The sequence below is a fragment of the Pleurodeles waltl genome, chromosome 10 (assembly GCF_031143425.1).
Source record: "Pleurodeles waltl isolate 20211129_DDA chromosome 10, aPleWal1.hap1.20221129, whole genome shotgun sequence".
Taxonomy (NCBI): Eukaryota; Metazoa; Chordata; class Amphibia; order Caudata; family Salamandridae; genus Pleurodeles; species Pleurodeles waltl.
In genome coordinates this window covers 467,930,500-467,953,042 of record NC_090449.1, presented here as the reverse complement: position 1 = coordinate 467,953,042, position 22,543 = coordinate 467,930,500, and the positions used below count along the sequence as shown (strand labels likewise).

Genomic DNA, 22,543 nt, shown 5'->3' with positions numbered 1-22,543 from the left:
CACGCACTCATCAGCAGCAGGCTAGACTACGGTAACGCCCTCTACACCGGCACCACACTCAAACTCAAACGCAAACTCCAGAGAATCCAGAACACAGCCGCACGCCTCACCCTGGACCTCCCACGCCACAAACACATCTCACCACACCTCAAATCCCTTCACTGGCTCCCTATTGACAAGAGGATCACTTTCAAGATCCTCATCCATGCACACAAATCCCTCCACAACACCGGCCCAACCTACCTCAACGAAAGAATGAACTTCCACACTCCCACCCGCAACCTCCGATCTGCCGACTTCGCACTAGCCGCAGTCCTCCGCATCCAACGCACCACCACAGGAGGCAGGTCATTCTCCTACCTTGCCCCCAAAACCTGGAACTCCCTCCCCACCAACCTTCGCAAAACCAAAGACCTCCTGCTCTTCAGAAAGAACCTCAAGACATGGTTGTTCGAACAGTAACCTCCCCTGCCCCCCCAGCACCTTGAGACCCTCACGGGTGAGTAGTGCGCTCTACAATTTTTTTGATTGATTGATTGATTGATTGAGGCTTTAGCAATCTGGGAGCTAGTGGCCAGACAGCAACAGGAGCTGAAGTTTAATGGAAGAGTGAAGAAAGTGGAAAAATCATTAGCGGAAGCTAGATGGGATTGGGAGCAAAAGATATGGAGGATGGCAACAAAGCAGGAGATTAAATTGTTCCCTGCCATTACAGAGGGAGATGAGGTAGAGAAGCCCTATGTAGATGATGATGATTCCGATGTCGAGGATCTCATTACGCAGTTGTTGAGAGACAGACCTCCACCCTCAACGACTTATGCAGGGGGTCCAGGTACCAATGCTACTGACCCTACAGCTGCTTCGGCGCAAGCCCAGGGAGCTGAGGGAGGGGTACAGGTAGAAGGTGGACAATTGCCAGGGGTAGTACAGAGTACACCTAATGCAGGAACTAATACTGTAGTTCAGGCGCAGATACATCCACCTTCAGTACAGAGAATTTATCCAGACATACCAGTTCTTGAGACTGTTACAAATATAATGGTGCCGAGGGAGCAGGTGCTTCCGAAGCCAATGTTGATTCAGACAGACCCGACACCAGTGTTGTTACCTTCAGCCCAAGCACGGGGTTTACCAAAGTTTACACCTTACACAGACATATCTTACAACAGCTATGAACCAGGCAATGGGGGTAGCACTCACACAAAGTGCAGATGCTAGAGCAGCCCCGGATGCAATATCGCTACCAATTACTGTCGGTCCAGTGGTACCCCTATATGCACAGAAGAAATCAGAGACAGGAGAACAGAATGACATGTCACAGAGTATTGTGAGAAGGGGAGTGGGAGATTCTGCACAATTTATATCGTCTGCAGGACAAGCTTTCAATGGACCTAGACCTTCAGTGGATCTTAGTCCTCTTGTAGCATTTCCAGATGTAGAAAATGTCTTGAATGCAAGTCTCAGTCTGAGACTTCTGACACCACAAGCTTCAGGTACAGTGGCACAACGGTTACCAGCCCCGAATGCAAGAAACATCTCATTGCAAGGGTTAACAGCTCAACAATTGAATAATTGGCTAGTCAGTCTAAACACTCCTCAGAACGTATCCAAAGGTGAAGATCAGATAAATCAAGTGTGGTTGAATATCGAAGCAAATGAATTAGTTGAAGGAACAATGGGGCTGAACCGACTAGAATCTTATACAGAGGAAGAGCTGAGATATTTATGCCCGAGAATCACAAGAGAAGTGGAAGAAATACATCAGAAGCTAGCGGAATTAGCAGAGAAACATGACAATGACCTTCATATGACGAAGCATCAGAGACAAAGCTACAGACTAGATTTTGAGACAAAATATTTTTAACACATGAGATCAGCTGGGATGAAAGCACACTTGAGAGATCTGCTGCAGAGTGCACAGATTTGGGGAGCATCAAAAAAGTGGGACGGTAGATGGACGAAGAAAAAGGAGAAACGGAAACGAGATTCTCAAGAAGGGGCCGAAGGTGTTGACAAAGGGGAATCAGTTAAAATGCTTCCAATGAGGGAGATCCCAGGGGGGCAATTTGTTCATGTCCTGTGGCACAGGAGTGACATACTATTTTCACAAATGATTATCCCAAGTTGAGGGAGAAGCCAGTTGAGTGGTATCAACAGACTGAGATATTTGTGAAGCTTTCCAAACGTTTGTGGGAAGACTTGAACACATTATTGGAGATAGTCGTTCCAGCTGACTTGTGGGTCGAGTGTAAAAGGGCAGGAGACTGGCCGACGAGTGAACCAGAAAAGGACAAAGTAACAGGTGCACCTTCACCTGAAGTAATGAAGAATTATTATAAGGTGATTGAGTTCCTGAAGACTAGAATCTCTCCCAAAAACATTGATTGGCAACGGATTGATAGAACAGTCCAAGAGTTTAAAGAGTCAATACATACTTACTATGAGAGACTGTTGAAAGCTTTCAAGGCGTACAGTGGTAAGGAAGCAATTGAACCAAAAGACATGTGCATTTTGTATTCAGATTTGCCGAAGGGTTGAGACCAGAAGTGGGACAGATGATTAAGAATCATTTAGTTTGCTGGCAGGCAAAACCGATTGATGAGGTGTTGCAATATGCTAAATACTGTAGTGATGAAATTGAATTGAAGCCAAAGAAATTGAAAGAGAAGGCGATGGTGATGCAAATCTAAGCAGCCCAAACAGGAGCGCAGGGAGCTTTAGTGCTGCCGATGCCGCCGCAACAGAGAGCTGACATGTTTCAACCTCAAGTTAGGGGCAGAGGGCACGGGATGGACACGATGCGCGGTCCAGATTTAGGAATTGTGGTTGTTCAGAATGATGTGCAAGGTATGAAAAGAATGTTATCGTGTCATTTGTGCGGAAACGTGGGACACTGGAAGCGGGAGTGTCCATTGATGGTACAGGATGGTGTGGTTCAGCAAGGTGACGTCAGTATATTTCAAACTGTGAAGATCCCAAGAATGAAAGGATTTGTTCCTAATACTCAGAATCGAGGACAGAATTTCCTACCAGTGCAGCAAATGCAGGTGCCTCATGCACAATTCGCTCCATTTTCACCAGTACAGCAGCAGGTTCCTATGGTAACTAGACAGCAAATGCAAATACCTCAAGCCCCGATGGAACAGCAACAGATGATGCTTACTCAGCAGGTCACAGGTCAAAGACAAGACAATAATAATAACACAGTACACCAGTATCCATTTCACAATGAGGATGAAATAAACGAAGAATGGATGAGTGACAGTTCAGGTGAAGGAGCCTGTATACTTGTCGATTCCCTAAAAGTAGACCAGAGGAGGCCTTTTGTAAAGGGCAAAGTGATGGGTTATAAGGTTTCAATCTTGGTTGATACAGGAGCTATGCGCTCTACAGTGAGAAGTATAGAAGTACCAAATCTACCTCTTTCGGGCAGGACAGTTCAAGTGGTGGGTGTGGAAAATAGACACTTGACGAACCCAATCACTGAACAAGTGCAGATTGAAATTGGAAATTATTTGGGCATGCATATATTTGTGGTATGTGATTCAAGTCCCGTATCCTTATTGGGTAAAGATTTGTTGTGCAAAACCAAATGTTCTATAAATTGTACAGATGCAGGGATAGAGGTCCAAACAAACAGTGATGATGAAGAAGAACAGGCGCCTGCCATGGTACTCAATAATGCTCATGAAGAATACCCATTGATTGAACTTTTCTCAATGTTCACTCTGAAAGAATTGCATGTGGATCTGCAGGGAACTGTGAGGGAGGAAGTCTGGGACTTGACAGGAAAAGAAGTGGGTCTGATTAAAGGAGTCGAACCAATCAATATCACTTTGAAACCGAATGTTGAATTTCCACAGCTTCCCCAGTATAACATGGCACAGGATATTTTAATGGAGGTGGCACAAATAATCAGAGATTTTCCAAAACAAGGAGTTTTAAAGGAAGTGTTGAGCAGCCTATGTAATTCACCAACAATGGGTTTGAAAAAGCCATGTGGGAAAGTACGAGTTGTGCAGGAATTGCGAAAAGTGAACAACATGGTGGTTAAATGCTGTCCAATTGTGCCCAATCCAGCAGTGATACTGTTTCAGATTGCTTGCGATGCAGAGTGGTTAACAGTATTTGATCTGCCACAAGCTTTCTTTTCTGTGCCACCTCATAAGGATAGTCAGTTTCAAATTCTTAGATAAAGTCTACCGCTGGTGCACACTTCCACAAGGGTATACGGAGTCACCATCCCTGTTCAATCAGATCTTGAAAAAGAGTCTGGAGTAATTGGAATTACCCTGCCAAACGACTCTTGTACAGTACATTGATGATTTGTTCATTGCGTCCAAAACAAGGGAGGAGTGTAAGCATGACTCGATTGCCCTGTTGAACCATTTGGGAGAATTTGGACATAAAGTTTTACCTGTGAAGTTACAGTATTGTCAAAAATCAGTCAAATATCTGGAACATCAGATTTAGAAAGGGTTGAGAAGAATCTCCAGAGAAAGGATCACTATGATTCTGCAGAGAAGTCCCCCGACTTCCCAGAGAGATGTTCGAATGTTTGTGGGAATGGCGGGGTACTGTAGACAGTGGATTCCGAATTTTGCTGAGATAGCCACACCCCTACAACAGTTAACACACAAAGGAGTTACAGATACTATTATCTTAGATGATGATCAGATGAAAGCAATCACTGAATTGAGAGAGAGTCTATGCAGAGCTCCAGTGTTGGGAATGCCTGATTACACAAAGCCTTTCACATTGTTCTCTCATGAATGTGATGCTTGTTCTTTGTCTATTTTGACACAGGTCCATTGAGGTGCTTATTGCCCAGTAGCTTATTTTTCAACTACCTTGGACCCGATTGCAGTAGCTTTACCAGGTTGTCTGCGAGCAGTAGCCACAGTTGGTACAAGTCTTTCCCAATGTGAAGGGGTAGTCATGGGATACCCTGTAATGGTAATGGTACCACATTCTGTTGAGATTTTACTGACAAGGACAAAAAAAAGTATTTGACGGGGCCAGACTGACAAGGTATGAGACGAGCATCTTGGATGATCCAAATGTAGCATTGAAAATATTACTCCCAAGTGATACTGTCGAAATCGAAAAAGAGGAAGATATTGAACATAGGTCTTGAAGTAACTGAATAGTGCACAAACCAAGGCCTGACATTAGACACCTGTTTAGAAGAAAATTATCAAATTGTCTTTGTTGATGGTTCATGTCTCAGAGATGGAACCGGCACACTGAGAGCAGGTTATGCTGTGTGCACTATTACAGGCACCTTGGAGACTTCATGGCTTCCAGGTGTGTATTCTGCACAAGTGGCAGAACTAGTAGCTCTTACCAGGGCTTGCTTTGTCTCTGCAAGTGGCAGAACTAGTAGCTCTTACCAGGGCTTGCTATGTCTCTGCAAGGTTAAAAGTCACAATCTACATTGATAGTCAATATGGATTTGGAATTGTCCATGATTTTGGCCAGATGTGGTTGCAGCAAGGTTTTATTACCTCAACTGGAACACCAGTGAGAAATGGCGACCGGATAAAAGAGTTGTTGTACGAAATCCAGTTACCTGAAGAAATTGCTGTAGTAAAATGCAGTGCACACCAAAAGACACAAGATTACATTTATTTGGGAAATGGATATGCAGATCAAGTCGCAAGGTTTTGCATATTGAACTGTATATCGTTCAAGGATAAGTGGGAACTTATGCCAGAAGAAGAAACAAATTGTGCAAATTTCACTTTGAAAATAATCAACACTTTAGAAGAGTTAAAAACATTGCAGAAAAATGCTGACAAGGAAGAGAAAAAGCTCTGTTTAAGGTTAAAATGTGTCTGAAGACCAGATGAAATTTGGGTTTCTGAGGAGGGCCAGATGGTGCTGCCAAATAGTTTATTGACTCAGATGGCTCAGTACTACCATGGCCAGGCACACATTGGAAGAGATGCCATGGTCAAGTTGTTTAAAGTTGACTGGTTTAATCCAAAATGTAGATAAGCAGCAGAAGCAGTATGTCACAGATGTGTAATCTGTCAGCAACTAAATGTGGGAAAAGGGACAGTGGTGAATTTGAGCCATATTGGAAGAGCAGGAGGACCATTCAGCAGAATGCAGTTGGATTTCATTGAGATGCCTGCATGTGGTGGACTGGAGTACGTGCTGGTGATTGTGTGCGTGTTCAGTCTTTGGATTGAAGCATACCCCACACGTAGGAATGATAGTTGTTGGAAAATGGGTTATTGGTAAGGGCAGGTAGGTACCTACACCTAGCAACAAGCCACTAACCTCCACCTAGGTACAGTTAGGTCTCAGTAAATTAATCCCGGCTCAACCCTTGGTAGCTTGGCAACGAGCGTCAAGGCTTAACTTAGGAGACAAAGTGTAAAGCATTCAAATATCACAAAACAGTAATCAAATAAAACACAGGAAACAGTTTAAAAATCCAAAACCAATTCATACAAATAGTTTATATTTTTATCTTTAAAATGACACAAAAACGATTAAAATCGGTTCAGGGGAACCGGAGATATGAATTTTTAAAGTATTATTATTTTTCTAGCGCTTAGAAACAAAAAGCGCCAATCGGGTCATCTGATTGCACCAGGACCGGGGCAAAGTCAAAGTTTCAGGCCGACCGCGATGGAGCCCTGCTCGGCTACAAGTCGCGGGAGGCCTCGGTTAAAAAGTTACCTTCTGACTTAGTCTTTATTTTGAAGTTTTTCTTCACCGGGACGAACCTGCCAGTTGAATCCGACCTCCTGGAGCCCTTGTCCGGATACGCGATGTGGGTTTCCTCAGTGGTGATTTTTACCTTCGGACTTAGTCGTTTTTTCGAGATGAAAATCCTTCGACCGGGGTAAACCTGGATCTTGATCCGACATCCGTGGAGCCCTTCTCGGATACGATGGCTGGGAGGTCCCGGTCAACTTTTTACCTTCGGACTTAGTCTCTTTTTTGGATGTTTTTCTTTACCGGGATGAACCACGAAGTCAGGCCGGGTCGCGGTTGAGGCAAGCCGGCTAGAATTTCCCCGGCGGGTCGGTCCCTCTCTGGAGCTTTTTTCCAAAAATTCTCAAATCTTTTCCAAACTTCTGGGGCTTCACCCAGATGTTCTTTTAAGGTTCTTTTGGGGTCCACAGCTCACCCCAAGGGTCCAGAAGTTCTGTGATGGTCCTTGGGGGGTGCGGACTTCAACTCCCAGAATGCACCTGGCGCAAACTCCTTTTTGGCCACTGGACAGTGGTCAGCTGGTCGCTTTCTTCAGGAGTTGGTGCAGGGGACTCTGGTTAGCAATTTTTCACCTGTAGCAAACAGGGAGTCCCTCCTTGAACCAGTTGAAGCCAGGCAAAGTCCTTCTTGTGGTGAAGCCCAAGTGTGCAGCTGGTGCAGTCCTTCTGAGTGCAGGTTCCAGGTGCAGGCCAGGGGTCCAGCAGGGCAGTCCTTCTTCTCCTTAAGTTCTTTCTTCTTGAAATTTGGTGGGGATCTGAGGTGTGGGGGCAGGTCTGCCAGTTTTATCCTTGCTCCTGGGTGAAAAGCAGGGGGGTCCTGGTCCTCCAATCAGGTACAGGGTCGTCCCCCTGTGATGACCACTTCCTGGGAAGTGTGGCAAAAATCCATCCCAAAAGGCAACAGTCTCTAAAAATCCAACATGGCTGAATCTGATTTTTGGAGGTTACATCTGGCTGAGCCCACCCACTGGTGTGGCTAAAAATCATAAACACACCCCTCTCCTGCCCTCTCCTAATCTAATCAAGGGGGCACCTAGCTGTCTGGGGTTGCAGGATGTGGGGGTGTTGCTGGGTGCTCCAGATGTCCTTCTCTGCCTTTGAAGACCAGTTTGGCAGCCCTCCCCCTTCCTGCCTCACCATCTGCTGAGGGGAGATTCTCTCCCCCAAGCACATTCCTTTGTGTGAAGCCAGGCCACTTCACACCTCATCAAGGCAGCCTGGCAGAAGCTGCTGCAGGCTGGCCAATCAGAGCACAGCAGCAAAAACAATGCAGAGCTGAAATTGGCAACTTTTTAGGTAAAGTCTAAACTTTTTACCTGAACAAGTTATATTAAATCCAACAACTGGAAGTTGTGGGATTTATTACAACAATTAATTTGATACCAAATTCTTGGTATGTAACAATTAAGGAGACTTTAAAATTTAAAATAAAGTCTGCCCATTCTAGCCTATGAAGGCCATTTACTTCAATGAGGGAAAAACGAATTTGGCTGTTTTTACCTCACCAGGGCTTATAAATCTATTTTTATAAAGTCCCTGCTTATAGTTACATGGCACCCAGCCCTAGGGGCACATAGGGCACACCTTAGGGGTGACTTATATGTAAAAATAAGGTAGTTTAAGACTTTGGAAGTACCTTTAATTCCAAAGTCGAATTTGCATATAACTTTAATTTAAAAGCAGCCAGCAAGGCAGGCTTGCTTTTAAAATGACACTGGGCACCACAGCAGTGCACCTAGGTGTGCACCACCTATGCTGTGGTCCCTAAACCTACATGCCCTACCATATACTAGGGACTTATAGGTAGGTTAACTTAGCCAATTATAATTAGCCTAATTTGCATATCCATTTTACACAGAGCACAGGCCCTGGGACTGGTTAGCAGTACCCAGGGCACCATCAAAGTCAGGAAAACACCAGCAAAAAGAGGAAAATGGGGGCAAAAAGTTATGGGCCCTCTGCAATCAGCCCTGTTTTCTCACAATAGTCTTACAGTTGCAAAGCTGTTGCTTAGGAAACTGATACCACGGTTCGGATTTCCGATCTCTTTAGAATCAGATAGGGAAGCGCACTTCAATAACGAAGTGATTAAACTCTTATGTGCAGCATTAACATTGAACAGAAGCTTCATTGCAGTTACCGTCCAAAAGCATCAGGACTTGTAGAGCAAATGAATGGTACATTGAAGTCAAGAATTGCCAAAATGTGTGCTGCAACAAACCTGAAATGGCCAGATGCATTACCTTTGGTGTTGATGTCAATGGAAAATATACCTGAAAGAAAAACAGGACTGTCTCCACATGAGATTCTCATGGGTAGAGCGATGAGGTTGGACTACTGCAAAGGCCTGGCTGATGTGGTTCGATCTTTCTCTCAGCAGGTACAGGCTGTTACCCTGCCACCCACCCATGACCAGGTCACAATTTAAGAGCTGGAGATTGGGTCGTGATCAAAAAGCACGTACAAAAGACTTGCCTAGAGCCACGTTGGAAGGGTCCATACCAGGTGGTGCTGACAACTACGACAGCTGTGAAATGTGCCGGTCTACCTAACTGGATACATGCGAGCCATACCAAGAGAGTGGTGAGTCCACAAGACCATGAAGAAGTGTTGTTGAGAGCACCAGCAGCAGCAAAGCAAGTGGCCCTTCCTGAACCTGAACCGGAGCAGGCTGAGCCCAAAGTTGATCCAGAGCTGGTGGAAGATGGATCAATCACACCAGTAAGAGACGAAGGTGCAGGAGCACAAGAAACAAAGCAAGAGCTTAATCCAACAAAGGCGACTGGAGAACCGAGCACAGGGGAGGTTCTCCCAGAAGCAGACGGTGGTGAAGCACAATCAGACCAAGTGCCAGACCAAGAGGGGGAAAGAGTTGAGGCGGATCAAAGCAAAAGTGATCCGACTCCTCTTGAACCCTTTGCAGGTCCATCAAGAGAAAACACCACAGATAAAGGAAAAGAGAAAAGTCCATTCTTAAAAAGATTACTGACAGAAGGAACAAGGAAAGGGGACAACTGGCCTGAATCTCAAATAGGCAAGAAGAAAGACTTGGTTATAAATGAGACAATAGAGGAAGAAATGGATACTACAAGATAAAAGATTAACTAAGTGAAGGAGAGTTATCAGGAGAACGAAGGTTAAAAAGAAAGAGAGTAGCAAGTCGAAGATACGCAGGTCCTGAGTGGGCATATGCAGCAACAAGTGAATGGCAAAACAAGTTCATGTCCTTTTGCTTTGACAGAGAAGTTCCAAGTCAGTACTTTGATGCAACCTGAAGGGAATCAATAGACTGAGTTGTCGAGCTAATCTGAAGGAGAAAACAAAGAAAAGGCTATTGAAATAAACCCGGAAAAGACATTGGTAACCTGATATGACATGTGAAAACCTGAATGTGACAAGCTGCTAACCGATTTTGACAAAGGAAGAAAAAGGGTCCTTGTGTATGAAACCGAATTGTGAAAAATAAATATGTTTTAGATTTTTTCAATTTTTTTTTATTTTTCCTGCTGCACTATACTTAAGAGTAACTTCTGCTTTCGGATTCTTTACAGATCATGGCTGAATTAAATAATAGCATTAGAAAAGTATTGTAGATATTTGAGTATTGGAATGGCAATTATGTGTGGAATAATGTTTATAATAATGATTGTGGGAATGTCCATTCATGAGATGAAAAAAGCGGCTTTTACTCCTGTTCATGAGACTACCACACTAACTGCTTAGAGAGGGTTAAGTTAGATGAAAAATATTTGCATAATTTTACTAATGCACGAGGAAAGCTTTCTTCTAACGTTTTCTATCAGTTGTTGAGTGAGTATGTAGAGACGATGGATGCAAATAATTGTCTTGTATGTACGCAAATTCCTTCCTCTGTGGAAGAAGGGGATATGTACCATAGTTTTCCCTTAACATATGGCATAACCTGTAGTTTGTTACTAACCAGATTCTATAACCAAGAGTATGTACAGTATTTTTATTCGAATCATGATCTGGTGCTTTCCTTTGTTCCCATTATTAGATATTTGAGTAAAATAGCTGAGGAGCATGATATAGTATTAGTTAGAGGATTCTTTGAGTCGACCCTAACCTTTGAAATGGCTTATGCTCATCGTAATAATTTAACCTGCTTATTAACATCAATGGAAAAGAGCTTTATATGGCATATTGATGATAGGACAAAAGCATTAAAAGAGAAATTAGAAAAGGGGCTGGAGAAAATAACTTATAAAAATGATTATACTTACACTGCTATTAAAACACAAGGGAGATTAGCTTTAGACTCATTACATGTAGCGAAGCTGTGTATATATAGGCCAAAATCACGCACTGACACTTTGCGGGAACAAGTGAAAGTAGACATGTGTTTCTGTTTCAGAGTAAGTAGACTTTTATGCTGAATGGTGCGGACCCTGTGATTCCTGGAATCTATTATATTTGTGGACTTAATGCCTATTACCGTCTTCCTAGAGGATGGTATGGAACATGTTATTTGGGGATAGTTTTCCCTAGGATTTATCAGATAGATGATTTAAAGAAGATACCGAAAGTGACTGAATTACATCAAATGCGACAAAAGAGAGGAACCGCCTCTGCAATTGTAGGGGATATTTTTGGGGCAATAATTCCTTCTGTAGGAGTTATATTAAATGCAAACAAGATACGAAAATTATCTACTATTGTGAATAATATGGTGACAAACTTTACAGGAGCAATACTTTTGTTAAACACTGAACTAGCTGCGGATAGGGCTATGACACTTCAAAATAGGCTTGCTTTAGATATAATACTAGCAAAAGATGGAGGAGTCTGTAAAATGATTAATGCTCAGCACTTCTGTTCGTATATCCCTGAAAATGATAAAGAGATAAAATATTTATTACTAATTTAACTAATGCAAGCAAAGATTTTAAAGAATTGAAGGAACCAGAAGTTTGGAAAAGGTTGGAAACTGATTTGTCTCTGTGGGAAATTGGTTTAATCAAATCTGGAATGGGATATTATGGAAAATAGTCCAAGGGATACTAATTGTGATTGTTTCTATATTAGGACTATGGGGTGCATGTAAATTATGGCAAAGAGTAAAATTAAAAAGAGGTCAAAGTAATCAGAGGAGGGAAGAACAACCCAGGAGAAGAATTTATAGAGAAAATGCAAGAAGAAGCCAAAATATATCTGAAACTAACCTATGAAATGTCGACAAGGAAAGGTGTGATGACATATTTAGTCATCAGAGGAGGGACTGATGGACCAGATATGCTAATCTGAGAAATTTCTAATGACTAAGGTGTGTTTATTAATGAAGAAGATCTCATAAGTAAAGAGATATTAGAAAATAACTTGTGTAAGCAAAATGTGCCCCCGGGGAGTGGTCACCATGTGTATTAGCAAGATCATAAATAATGAGAAAAATTCATTTAAAATGCATTAATATATCATAACTGGATGTATAACCTATGTTTTGTGTTAATTCGCATTCTTAACTTAGCCGTACCAAAGGCCTGGTTTTACTGGGCCTTGCCTGCTTATAACGTGAAGACGCGAAAAGGCTTGTGAGGACTGGTAACCGGAGTGAAGGACCTTGAAGTGTGCAGAGTTCAGATGGCTCTGCTACAACATTCTGTAAATGTACCAGCGGACAGGAGATGATGAAGACAATTTGATACAATTAAGTGTAGTGTAGGCTAAATGTACTTTCCCAGGACTTGAACAATGGAAGCACTGACCAAAGACTTGTATGCAACAATTTAGTTACCTGAAGAGCCGGATGATGTTCTCATCACCAGGAGGACCAATCACATTAATGGAATTTGAAGCCTAAGTTGACATGTAGATGTTGTAAACAAAACTATAGGTTAGAGTCATAACTTCTGATAAAGTTGACCAATTAGCAATTAGTGGGACGGACTGAGAGACCCTAATAAAAAGTCATGACAAGGGGAGCGAAATCAGAGCAGAGAGGAGAAAGTTGATGACGTCAGGTGACACTGTCCGAAGTGCTGATAATTGGGCTTTCTCTCTGTGAGCCTGATATTTTGCTGACTTTTGATGACCTGGGGACGAAGACTGACTCATTGCTGATCCATCCTGGATAGGTAGCTATAATAATGCAACTGATTAATTTGTGCCTTTACTTCTAGGTACCAACTGCGCTGTATACAGAAACTCTCTTAGATAGATTTTTCCAAATGTTTTGTCTAAATTGTTTTCACATGAAGACCCACATGCTGATGCTAATCTTGGTTAGGTAGGCTGACAGGGGTTGACGTTGACAATTGACTTGCTAAATTACTCCATTAATGTTGAAAATTGCTGACTTATGATTTGCTTTGATTGCTTGTGATTCTTTTGGTGAATAATGTTTTCATGATGATTAATAAAGCTTTAATTAATAAAAGGCAAATAAAGGTTTTGACTAGAATTGTAATCAATAGGGAATAAAAACTATTAACCTTTTCAAGTGAGGGATGGTTACTTTTGTTAATTGGGGTACTCTTTCTTGGTTATGCGAATGTTGACATTGATTTATTAATGTTGATTATTAGATTAGTAATCACTGCATGACTAGGATACTCAATGCGATTCAAAAGGTTCATCGACCTATATGCGTCCCCTTGTAAGTTTACTTACTAAGGACCAGGCGCGCTAGCACTGGTGATACTAATGAAAATTGTTGCTGGTAATGGTGTAGCTGGTGGGGGTTTTAAGGATGGTAGTGGGAGTAGTATTGGTAATAGCAATGGCAGAAGTGATTTTATCAGCGGTTTTGATTTGTAGCAATGGTGGTGGTGGCAGTTGTGTGGTAATGGCGGTGGTGAAGGAAAAAGCAGTGGTGCTTGGTACTCTGATAGTGCTGGTAAAGACACTAATGGTAGTGATGGTAAAGGCAGGGTGGGAGCACTGGTGTTGGCGGTGATAGCAGTGGTGGTGGTAATAATGGAGGTGGTAGTAATGATTATACTAACTGTAGTCGTGGCAATTGTGATGGTAACTGGTTTTAAAGTTCATAGACATGGTAATGGTGGTAGTGTAAAGGATGGTAATGCAAATTATTATATCATTGGTCGTTCCTTTAGTAATAATATTGGTGGTAATTATAGAAGTGGAAATGGTGGTGGCTGTATTACTGCTGGTAATAGCAGCACTAATGGTGACAGTAAGGGTAGCAGCTGGTGCTAGTGATGATAGGAATGATGAACCTTTTAATATTGGTGGTGCTAATGGTGGTGGTTGTAATGATGGTGCTTATGTTAGCGGTGGCAAATTTGACAGCAGTGGTGGTAATGCTGAAAAGGTGTTAGACAACCGAAAGGGGCAATGTCAATTGTGGCAATGGAAGTGACAGCCATGCTGGTGATGGTGCCTGTGGTAATATTGGTGGTAATTGTAGTGATGGTAATGGTAGTAGTAATGGAATTGGTGATAATTAGAGTATTGGTAATGGGAATAATGCTGGTGGGAGAATTGTTAAAGGTGGTAACAGTGGAAGTTGTGTTGGTGGTAGTAATAGAAATGGCAATAGTAGAGGGGTAACAGGGTGGTAGTATTATTGGTGATTGCTCTGGTAACTGCTGTTTAAAAATGTTGTTGGTTGTAACAGTAATGATGATATGGTAGAGGTTCTCATGTTGGTTGTAATGGAAGTGATTCTGGCCTTAATTTTAATAGTGCTGGTGGTAATGTGGGTGGTAATGGGCTAATGATGGTAATGTGGTAGTGGGAGTGGTGGCCATGGCAGTGGTAATTTGGTGGTGTGATGGTGGTGGCAATAAAGTCTGCAAGAATGGAAGGGTGGTAATGGAGGTGATGGTGGTAAGATGAAAATGCTGGTGGCGGTTTTGTGGTGAAATGTTGGCCATGGTGTTGATTTCTATGCCTGTTTGTGGTAACTGTAGTGGCTGAAATATTGGTGTGGTAATGACGGTTATGTCATCAATGGAAATGGGAGTGGAGTTTTCTAATAGGGGTAATGGTACAGGTGGTGGTGGTGTTGGGGGTAGTGGTGACGGTAGTGGTGGTGGAAATTGCAACAGTAGAAGTGCTAATCATGGTAATTTTAGTAATAGCAGTAGTGGTAATGGTGCTGCAATGATGATACTGGTAACGATGGTGTTATTGGCAAAGTTGGTGACAATATTTTTGGCAGTGGTAATGGTGGTGGTACTGGTGATAATTGGTGTCTTGGCATGGTGTGATAACTTTGAAGGTGGTAATGCTGGTAGGGATAATGGTCTTATTAGTGGGAAAGGTGGTAATGGTGGTTGTAATGGTGGCAGTGGTAAAGGTGGCTGTAGTAATGATGTGGTGGTGTTAGTGGGGTTATTACTGTTGGTTATGGCATTAAAGGTGGTGGTAATGATGCTAGCGATAAAGGTGGTGCCCATAGAGGTGGTAATAGGGTGGTGGCAATAGTGGTGGCAATAGCAGTATTAATGGAAGTGGTAGTGGTGTCAATGGTGATGGAAACACTACTGTGTCTAATGGTGGTGGTGCTAAAGGAGTGGTGCTGGTAATGGTTTTAACGATGATGGTATGAAGGAAATGCAATGGTGGCAAATGTCATGGCAATGGTGTGGTGATGGTGATAGTGATGATAATGGTGGTGTTTACTGCTATAGTGTTGGCAAAGATGGTGCAAATGATAGTGGTCATAATGGTGATGGTGTTAGTGTTAATGGTGTTGGTGGTATGTGTAATCATGGAGGTGGTGGAGGTAATGATGGTGACTGTAATGATGCTGCAACATTTCCAGCCAAAAGCAGCAGATGCTTTGAAAAGTCCTGTGATATCAACGGTTTACCACTGTCAAAGGTGATAAAATAGTACTGCTCTAGCTCAACAACTAATGTAGATTACTGTCAGTCCAAAACTGTGGCAGCGACTGTGCCTTAAATTAGTACTTGTAGTGCTCATTTTATGGGTTATGGCTATCAAAGTCTATTCAATTTGTCTGTCCTGTGATATCAACGATTTACCATGGTTAAAGGTGATAAAATAACACTGCTCTAGCTCAACAACTAATGTAGATTACTGTCAGTCCAAAACTGTGGCAGCGACTGTGCCTTAAATTAGTACTTGTAGTGCTCATTTTAAGGGTTATGGCTATCAAAGTCTATTCAATGTGTCTAAGCATACGTACCAGCTGTTGCACTGATGGTGGATCACAGCGCTAGTCGGGTATTCTGTCATCTTTTCCTCCAAGGTAAGGTTGGAAAACCAGGACACAGCTGATACTGTGAGAAGGGAACACCTGCATTCATCCACTTGGACACACCCTCCATCCTGAAGAACCTGAAGCAGAAAACGAAAAGTAATGAATATATCACAGCCCGACTCTATAAGGTGGAAAAATACCCCTCTACTATAAAAACACACCAGTCAGCAAAAATGACTAATATTACATCTATAGAAACAATGTGACTCCCCCCTTAGCAACCAAGTACATAAAATAACATATCAGCATTCATTCTGTTTCAGCAAGTCTTGAAATACTCCACCTCAAGGCATCATTCAGACCAACAGGAAGATCAAGACAGCTCAACCTTCGAAATTGTGATGGGACACAAACTCCATTCATCAGTTCTTACAGCAAACTAATGATGTCAGGTTTAAAGATCCTCTGTCCAGTAACACAACGTAAAATGATGCGCACCAACCTCCCAGCCTGCAAGATTATGTAGGGCGTCTCCTAAAAAATCCCTTGAGCATGGAGCCTCAGGCATGGGCAAATGACCTAGAGCGAGGAGAAGGGTCTGAGAATCAGAGTCCAATCCCCCTCAGGAGTCATTAGGTCATAAGTTATGCACCTTTTCTGACCTACATGCCTAGGTCAAGTAATGCAGTAAGTTCATGATCTTCTCTTGCAAAGGGCAGAGTTCACACAAAAGATTCCTGCCAGAAGAGTACTAGGCAAATCATAGTTCCTGTATTGAAGGTAACCTGGCACCAAGGGCTTCTTTGTTTTTTTTTTGTAGTCTGCCAAAAAGAGAAGCTGCAAAGGATTCCTAGTTAAGTTCACATTTTAGATCTCCTTTTCCTTGCACTCTGTGTAGGTCCATGAAAATCGTAATTAAGCCTTATGAAATTCACAAACTTTGTTAATTTCATGTCGTAAGAATTTCATGACATGCACATTACACAATTTCACATCATTTTGTACTTGTGGGAGACAGATTTAAGTAGAAAATGTCTTACCGCAACTCTTCCTACTTGCAGAGAAACATTTTCTAGCACCAGTACCCTGGTGTAGGAAGCAGGCTCTGAATACACTATATCAAAATGAGATATAGGGGGTCATTCTGACCCTGGTGGTTATGAACCGCCAGGGTCGACGACCACGGAAGCACCGCCAACAGGCTGGCGGTGCTTCCCAGCCCATTCTGACCGCTGCGTTAAAGCTGCGGTCAGAAAAGGGAATCCGGCGGTTTCCCACTGGATTTCCCCTGCATGGGCTGAACCTCGATGGTGGCGCTGCAAGCAGCGCCGCCATGGAGATTCCGACCCCTTTCCCGCCATCCTGTTTCTGGCGGTTTTTACCGCCAGGAACAGGATGGCGGGAACGGGTGTCGTGGGGCACCTGGGGGCCCCACCATGATTTTCACTGTCTGCTTAGCAGACAGTGAAAATCGCGACGGGTGCAACTGCACCCGTTGCACCCCTGCAACTCCGCCGGCTCCATTCGTAGCCGGTTTCATTGTTGCAGGGCCTTTCCCGCTGGGCCGGCGGGCGCTCCTTTGGCGGCCCAGCGGGAAAGCCAGAATGGCCTCCGTGGTCTTCTGACCGCGGAGCGGCCATTTGGCGGTTCCCGCCAGGCGGGCGGCGTCCGCTCGGGTCAGAATGACCCCCATAGTGTGCACAGAGTCCAGGGGTTTCCCAGGGGCTTGACAGAGGCAATGATAGATAATACTAATGCTCTATTTGTGATATGTGGTCGAGCAGTTAGGCTTATTAGAGGGTAGTGGTAAGCATTTGTTGTACATACACAAGCAATAGAAGAAACACACACTCAATGACTTAACTCCAGACCAATAGGTTTTTATATAGAAAAATATATTTTGTTAATTTACTTCTAGAACCACAAGATTCAGTTTGCAGGTAAGTACATAAAGTGAAAGGTACTTTGCATACATATAATCAGAACTTTGAATGGAATCAACAATGTATACAGTTTAAACAGCTATTTTAAAAGTGGACACTGCAATTTTCAACAGTTCCTGGGAAAGAAAAGATAGTACAGATTTACAGGTAAGTATTTGACTTACAGTTCCTATATCCGGGTTTTAGGTAGTCTGTCTTTGGGGGTTCAAGTTAACCCCAAACACCAACCACCAGCAACACGGGGCTCGTTGGGTGCAGAGGTAAAAGGGGAACCAAATTAACGTTGGCTCCATAGAGACAGGGGGTACTCAGATTCTGGTCAGCCAGCAGGTAAGTACCTGCGACTTGGAAGGCAGACCAGAGGGATTCAAGAAAGAACTGGAGGGGCCCCAAGTAGGCACCACACACATACCCTTAGCGGCACTAGGGCAGCCGGGTGCAGGGTGCAAACAGGGTGTCGGGTTCTCAAAGCACTTCAATGTGGGGACCTCGGGGGTCACTCTGAGGTTGCAGACGAGGTTCAGGGGGGCTTCTCGGGCAAACTACTGGCTGGGAAGGGAAGAGGGCCGTCTGCTGTTTGATGCTGCCCCGGGGGTCAGGTTCTCCAAGGCCTGGGGGCTGCAGGTGCAGTGTTTCCTTTAAGCGTCGGATACCTTCGTCCGGAGCTCACGGTCAGGGGGTCCTCTGGATTCCCTCTGCAGGTGTCGTCATGGGGACTTGGAGGGATCAACCCAGGGTGGGCTCTTGTTCCCAATCACCTGGGGACCCTTCTTGCTGAGTGGACCACCTGGCCACGGGCCATGGGCGTCAGGTGCACAGGGGTCGGGACTCACGCATCCAGAGTGAGGTGGGAGTCCATGGTTGAAAGTTTCTTTGGGACAGAGCCGCTGTCCTCAGGAGTTCTTGGTCCTTTTGGGTGCAGGGCCATCCTCTTAAGTTGACAGAGGTTGCTGGGCCCGCTGGAGGCGTCGCTGGTCTGGTTGCAGGTTCTTTGAAGCAGGAGACAGGCTGGTAGGGCTGGGGCCAAAGCAGTTGTCATCTTCCTTCTTCTCTGCTGGGGTTTTTAGCTTAGCAGTCCTTCTTCTTCTTGTAGGTCGCCAGGAATCGGGTGAGCTGGGTTCAGGGAGGCCCTTAAATCCTAGTTTTAGGGGCACGTTAGGGGTCAGTAGCCAATGGCTACTGTCCCTGAGGGTGGCTACACCCTCCTAGTGCCCACTCCCTTTGGGGAGGGGGCACATTCCTATCCCTATTGGTCCCTGCCCTCCAAACCAAGATGGAAGATTCTGCAGGGAGGGGGTCACCTCAGCTCTGGACACCTTAGGGGTGGGTGGTCCCGGCTGGGGTGGTCACTCCTCCCTGTTTTCTCTAATTTTCCCGCCGGACTTACTGCCAAAAGTGGGGCTTTGTCTGGGGGCGGGCATCTCCACTAGCTGGAGTGCCCTGGGACACTGTAATCCGAGGCTTGAGCCTTTAAGGGTCACCGCCAGGTGTTACAGTTCCTGCAGGGGGAGGTGTGAAGCACCTCCACCCAGGACAGGCTTTGTTTCTGACCACAGAATGCACAAAGCCGCTCACCCCATGTGGTCAGAAACCCGTCTGAAAGTGGCAGGCTAGCACAGACTGGTAAGTCCTATACTAGCAGTTGGGCTAACATAAAGGTGGCATCTCTAAGATGCCCTCTGTGCATTTTTCAATAAACCCCACACTGGCATCAATGTGGGTTTATTGTGCTGAGAAGTTTGATACCAAACTTTCCATTATTCAGTGAAGCCATTAAGTTGCTGTGGAGTTCGTAATGACAAACTCCCAGACCATATACTCAATATGGCTACACTGCACTTACAATGTCTAAAAATGGACTTAGACTATGTAGGGGCATATTGCTCAGGCAGCTATGCCCTCACCTGTGGTATAGTGCACCCTGCCTTAGGGCTGTAAGGCCTGCTAGAGGGGTGGCTTACCTATGCCACAGGCAGTGGTTTGTGCGCATGGCACCCTGAGAGGAGTGCCATGTCAACTTTGTCTTTATCTAATGACCAGCACACACAAGCTGCAAGGCAGTGTGCATGTGCTGAGTGAGGGGTCCCCCAGGATGGCATAATACATGCTGCAGCCCTTAGAGACCTTCCCTGGCCACAGGGCCCTTGGTACCAGGGGTACATTTTACAAGGGACTTAACTGTGTGCCAGGGATGTGCCAATTGTGGGAACAAAGGTAAAGTTTTAGGGAAAGAACACTGGTGCTGGGGCCTGGTTAGCAGGGTCCCAGCACACTTTCAATCGAAGTTGGCATCAACACTAGGCAAAAAGAGTGTGTGGGGGGAGGGGTAACCATGCCAACAGTGGCACTTTCCTACACCTGGCAGTACCTTTTATGGCTTTTTTATGCCAGGTATGTCCTCTCGTAAAAGATACCTACAAAATACTAGCAAACCACATTTACAGCACGCATTAATTTTGTATAATTTAATGAAATTTCACAGATAAAAAAATAATGAAATTTCCCATCCTTTTCATTTTACTACTTACATTGCAGGAATTTTAGATAACGTAAAACAAAATTGTGGTGCATTTTGTGTTTTATTTGCTTTTTTATAGGGGATTTGTTTTTTATGTCAAATGAGCAAGCATATAATGAGCCTACATTTCTGTGGTCGATGTAGAATTCACCTTTTTAGGTCTGACCATTGGGACAGCTTTAGCTGTCCCGCCAGGCTGTTTTCCCCAAAATTCACAAGTACTAAACATACAGAGGCATGCTTTTAATTAGTAGGATTCATCCATTGGTCTATTAAATTGTCATTCACACTTTGCTTTTTGTAGTGTCTGAATGGGACAAAGGGTCAGTGCTTTTCAGGTCGAGCGTGCAAGCGGTCTGGACTGTTGTAATCTACCTGTGGGCTTTTGACCACCCCCACCTCACGCCCATCACTATTACTCGTTCATGTGCCTTTCAAAAATACTTTATCATTGGTAAATGCTTTACGTTTGTCCCTCCTTGGGGCAGTTTTGTTACTGCCATGGCCATCGACTATGTTACATGGATAATTGCATGTTTGCCGATACGTTTGACTGCGAGCGAACTTCTTTTTCGTTTTGTGTCACTCCTTCGCACTCATGCTCATGGTGGCTGTGGTGCTTTGAATGTTGTTGTTGTAAAGCCTGTGGTTCCCAAAACCACACCAAAGGCTCCTTGTGATCCACAAATGTCTTTACTATTTGCAAATAAACCAAATTGCCCATTTAGATGAGTATGGGACATGCAGTGATTTCCAATGTAATGAAACAGTGACATTTTAACACAGAGATAATCACGTGGCACATGTCAGCCTTCACTTGCTTGATGAAAACTGGATCTGAAAGGGAAATCTGGGCCTGTACCCTGTGTTAAAAAGGGACAATAAACCCTGTAAAAATCTGGACCCAGAGGGGGAGACCGTTGTTTGCAGGCAAGCCAAGGATGTTGCATAATGACCCACACTGACATATACACCTGGCGTAACTAGACATAACAAGTGCGCAGATTATATGTGTGCGCTTTTTTGCCCTATGGCTTAAGCCATAAAAGGAGAGTATTTACATAGCTAGGGGGTATCCTCAAAATCATTCCTCGAAGCAGCCCTCCTGGTCCTGAGGTCGACATCTCAGCCAGTGGATATCCTTAAAATCATTCATGGAAGCAGCCCTCCCTGTCCTGCGGTGGACACCTCAGCCAGTGGTTATCTTTAAAACACTCATCGAAGCGGCCCTCGTGGACCTGAGGTGGGCACTTCAGTGAGTGGTTATCCTTAAAATCATTCATGGACCCAGTCCTCCTGGGCCCGAGGTGGACACCCCAGCCAGTGGCTTTCTTTAAAATCTTTCATCTAAGCAGCCCTACTGGACCCGAGGCGGACAACTCAGCCAGTGGTTATCCTTAAAATCATTCATGTAAGCAGCCCTCTGGACCTGAGGTGGACACCTCAGCCTGTGGTTATCCTTAAAATCATTCATGGAAGCAGCCCTCCAGGGCCTGATGACGTCACCTCAGCCAGTGGTTATCCTTAAAATCATTCATGGGAGCAGCCCTCCTGGGCCTGGTGGGCCCCTCAGCTGTAATAAACTACATAAGCAGGCAAACGTATTTCCTTTGGGTAGAATTACGCATTTTGTGAACTCACAAATTTTACTTGAAAACTTCAACAGTCCCTGGTTTCCAGGTGCTTTTGTGGAAAATGTGAATCCGCAATTGTGCTGACTCAAACTCGGTAGCGGTTTCCGACCTGTCCAGGGAATCCCCACACTAGAATATCAATTTCGCTCTTCTCTGGTAGGATTTACTTATGCAGCGGTATTACGCAGGGGTAAATGGTCTTCCATTTGCTATCCCCCCTTTGTGAATTGCTTGAACTAGTAAACCAAGCTACTTGTGTATGGAAGTTGAACTTGCACAGATGGCTTTGTGAATTGGGCCCCAGTCAGTCTGCTTATTTATGGAGTCTGCAGTTAACCGAAAAAACAGGTATGGAGCCGGCCCTCCCGGCCCGATGAGGACTCCTCCGTCCTCTCTGCCATCATCCATCCCTCCTTGTGCATAGACATGGACAAGGCGGAGACCCTCACAGGCGTCCGTAGATTGTTACACATGCAGTTCACATGCCATAAAAAGAGGCCTCGTTCAAACACGGATTTTATTCCCCCATTGAAACAACTGTAAATAATTGAAACCATGAAAGGCAG

The 22,543-nt window shown here is 44.2% G+C and overlaps 1 protein-coding gene across 1 annotated transcript in view; it reads right to left on the bottom strand.

The window, feature by feature from the left end:
* Positions 1–22,543, bottom strand: part of LOC138261625 (SCO-spondin-like) — a 1,514,343-nt gene that overhangs the window by 137,148 nt on the left and 1,354,652 nt on the right. The window contains exon 106 of the mRNA XM_069210750.1: positions 15,868–16,019. Within this exon, the coding sequence (XP_069066851.1) occupies positions 15,868–16,019 (152 nt within the window). The remainder of the gene's footprint in view (positions 1–15,867; positions 16,020–22,543) is intronic.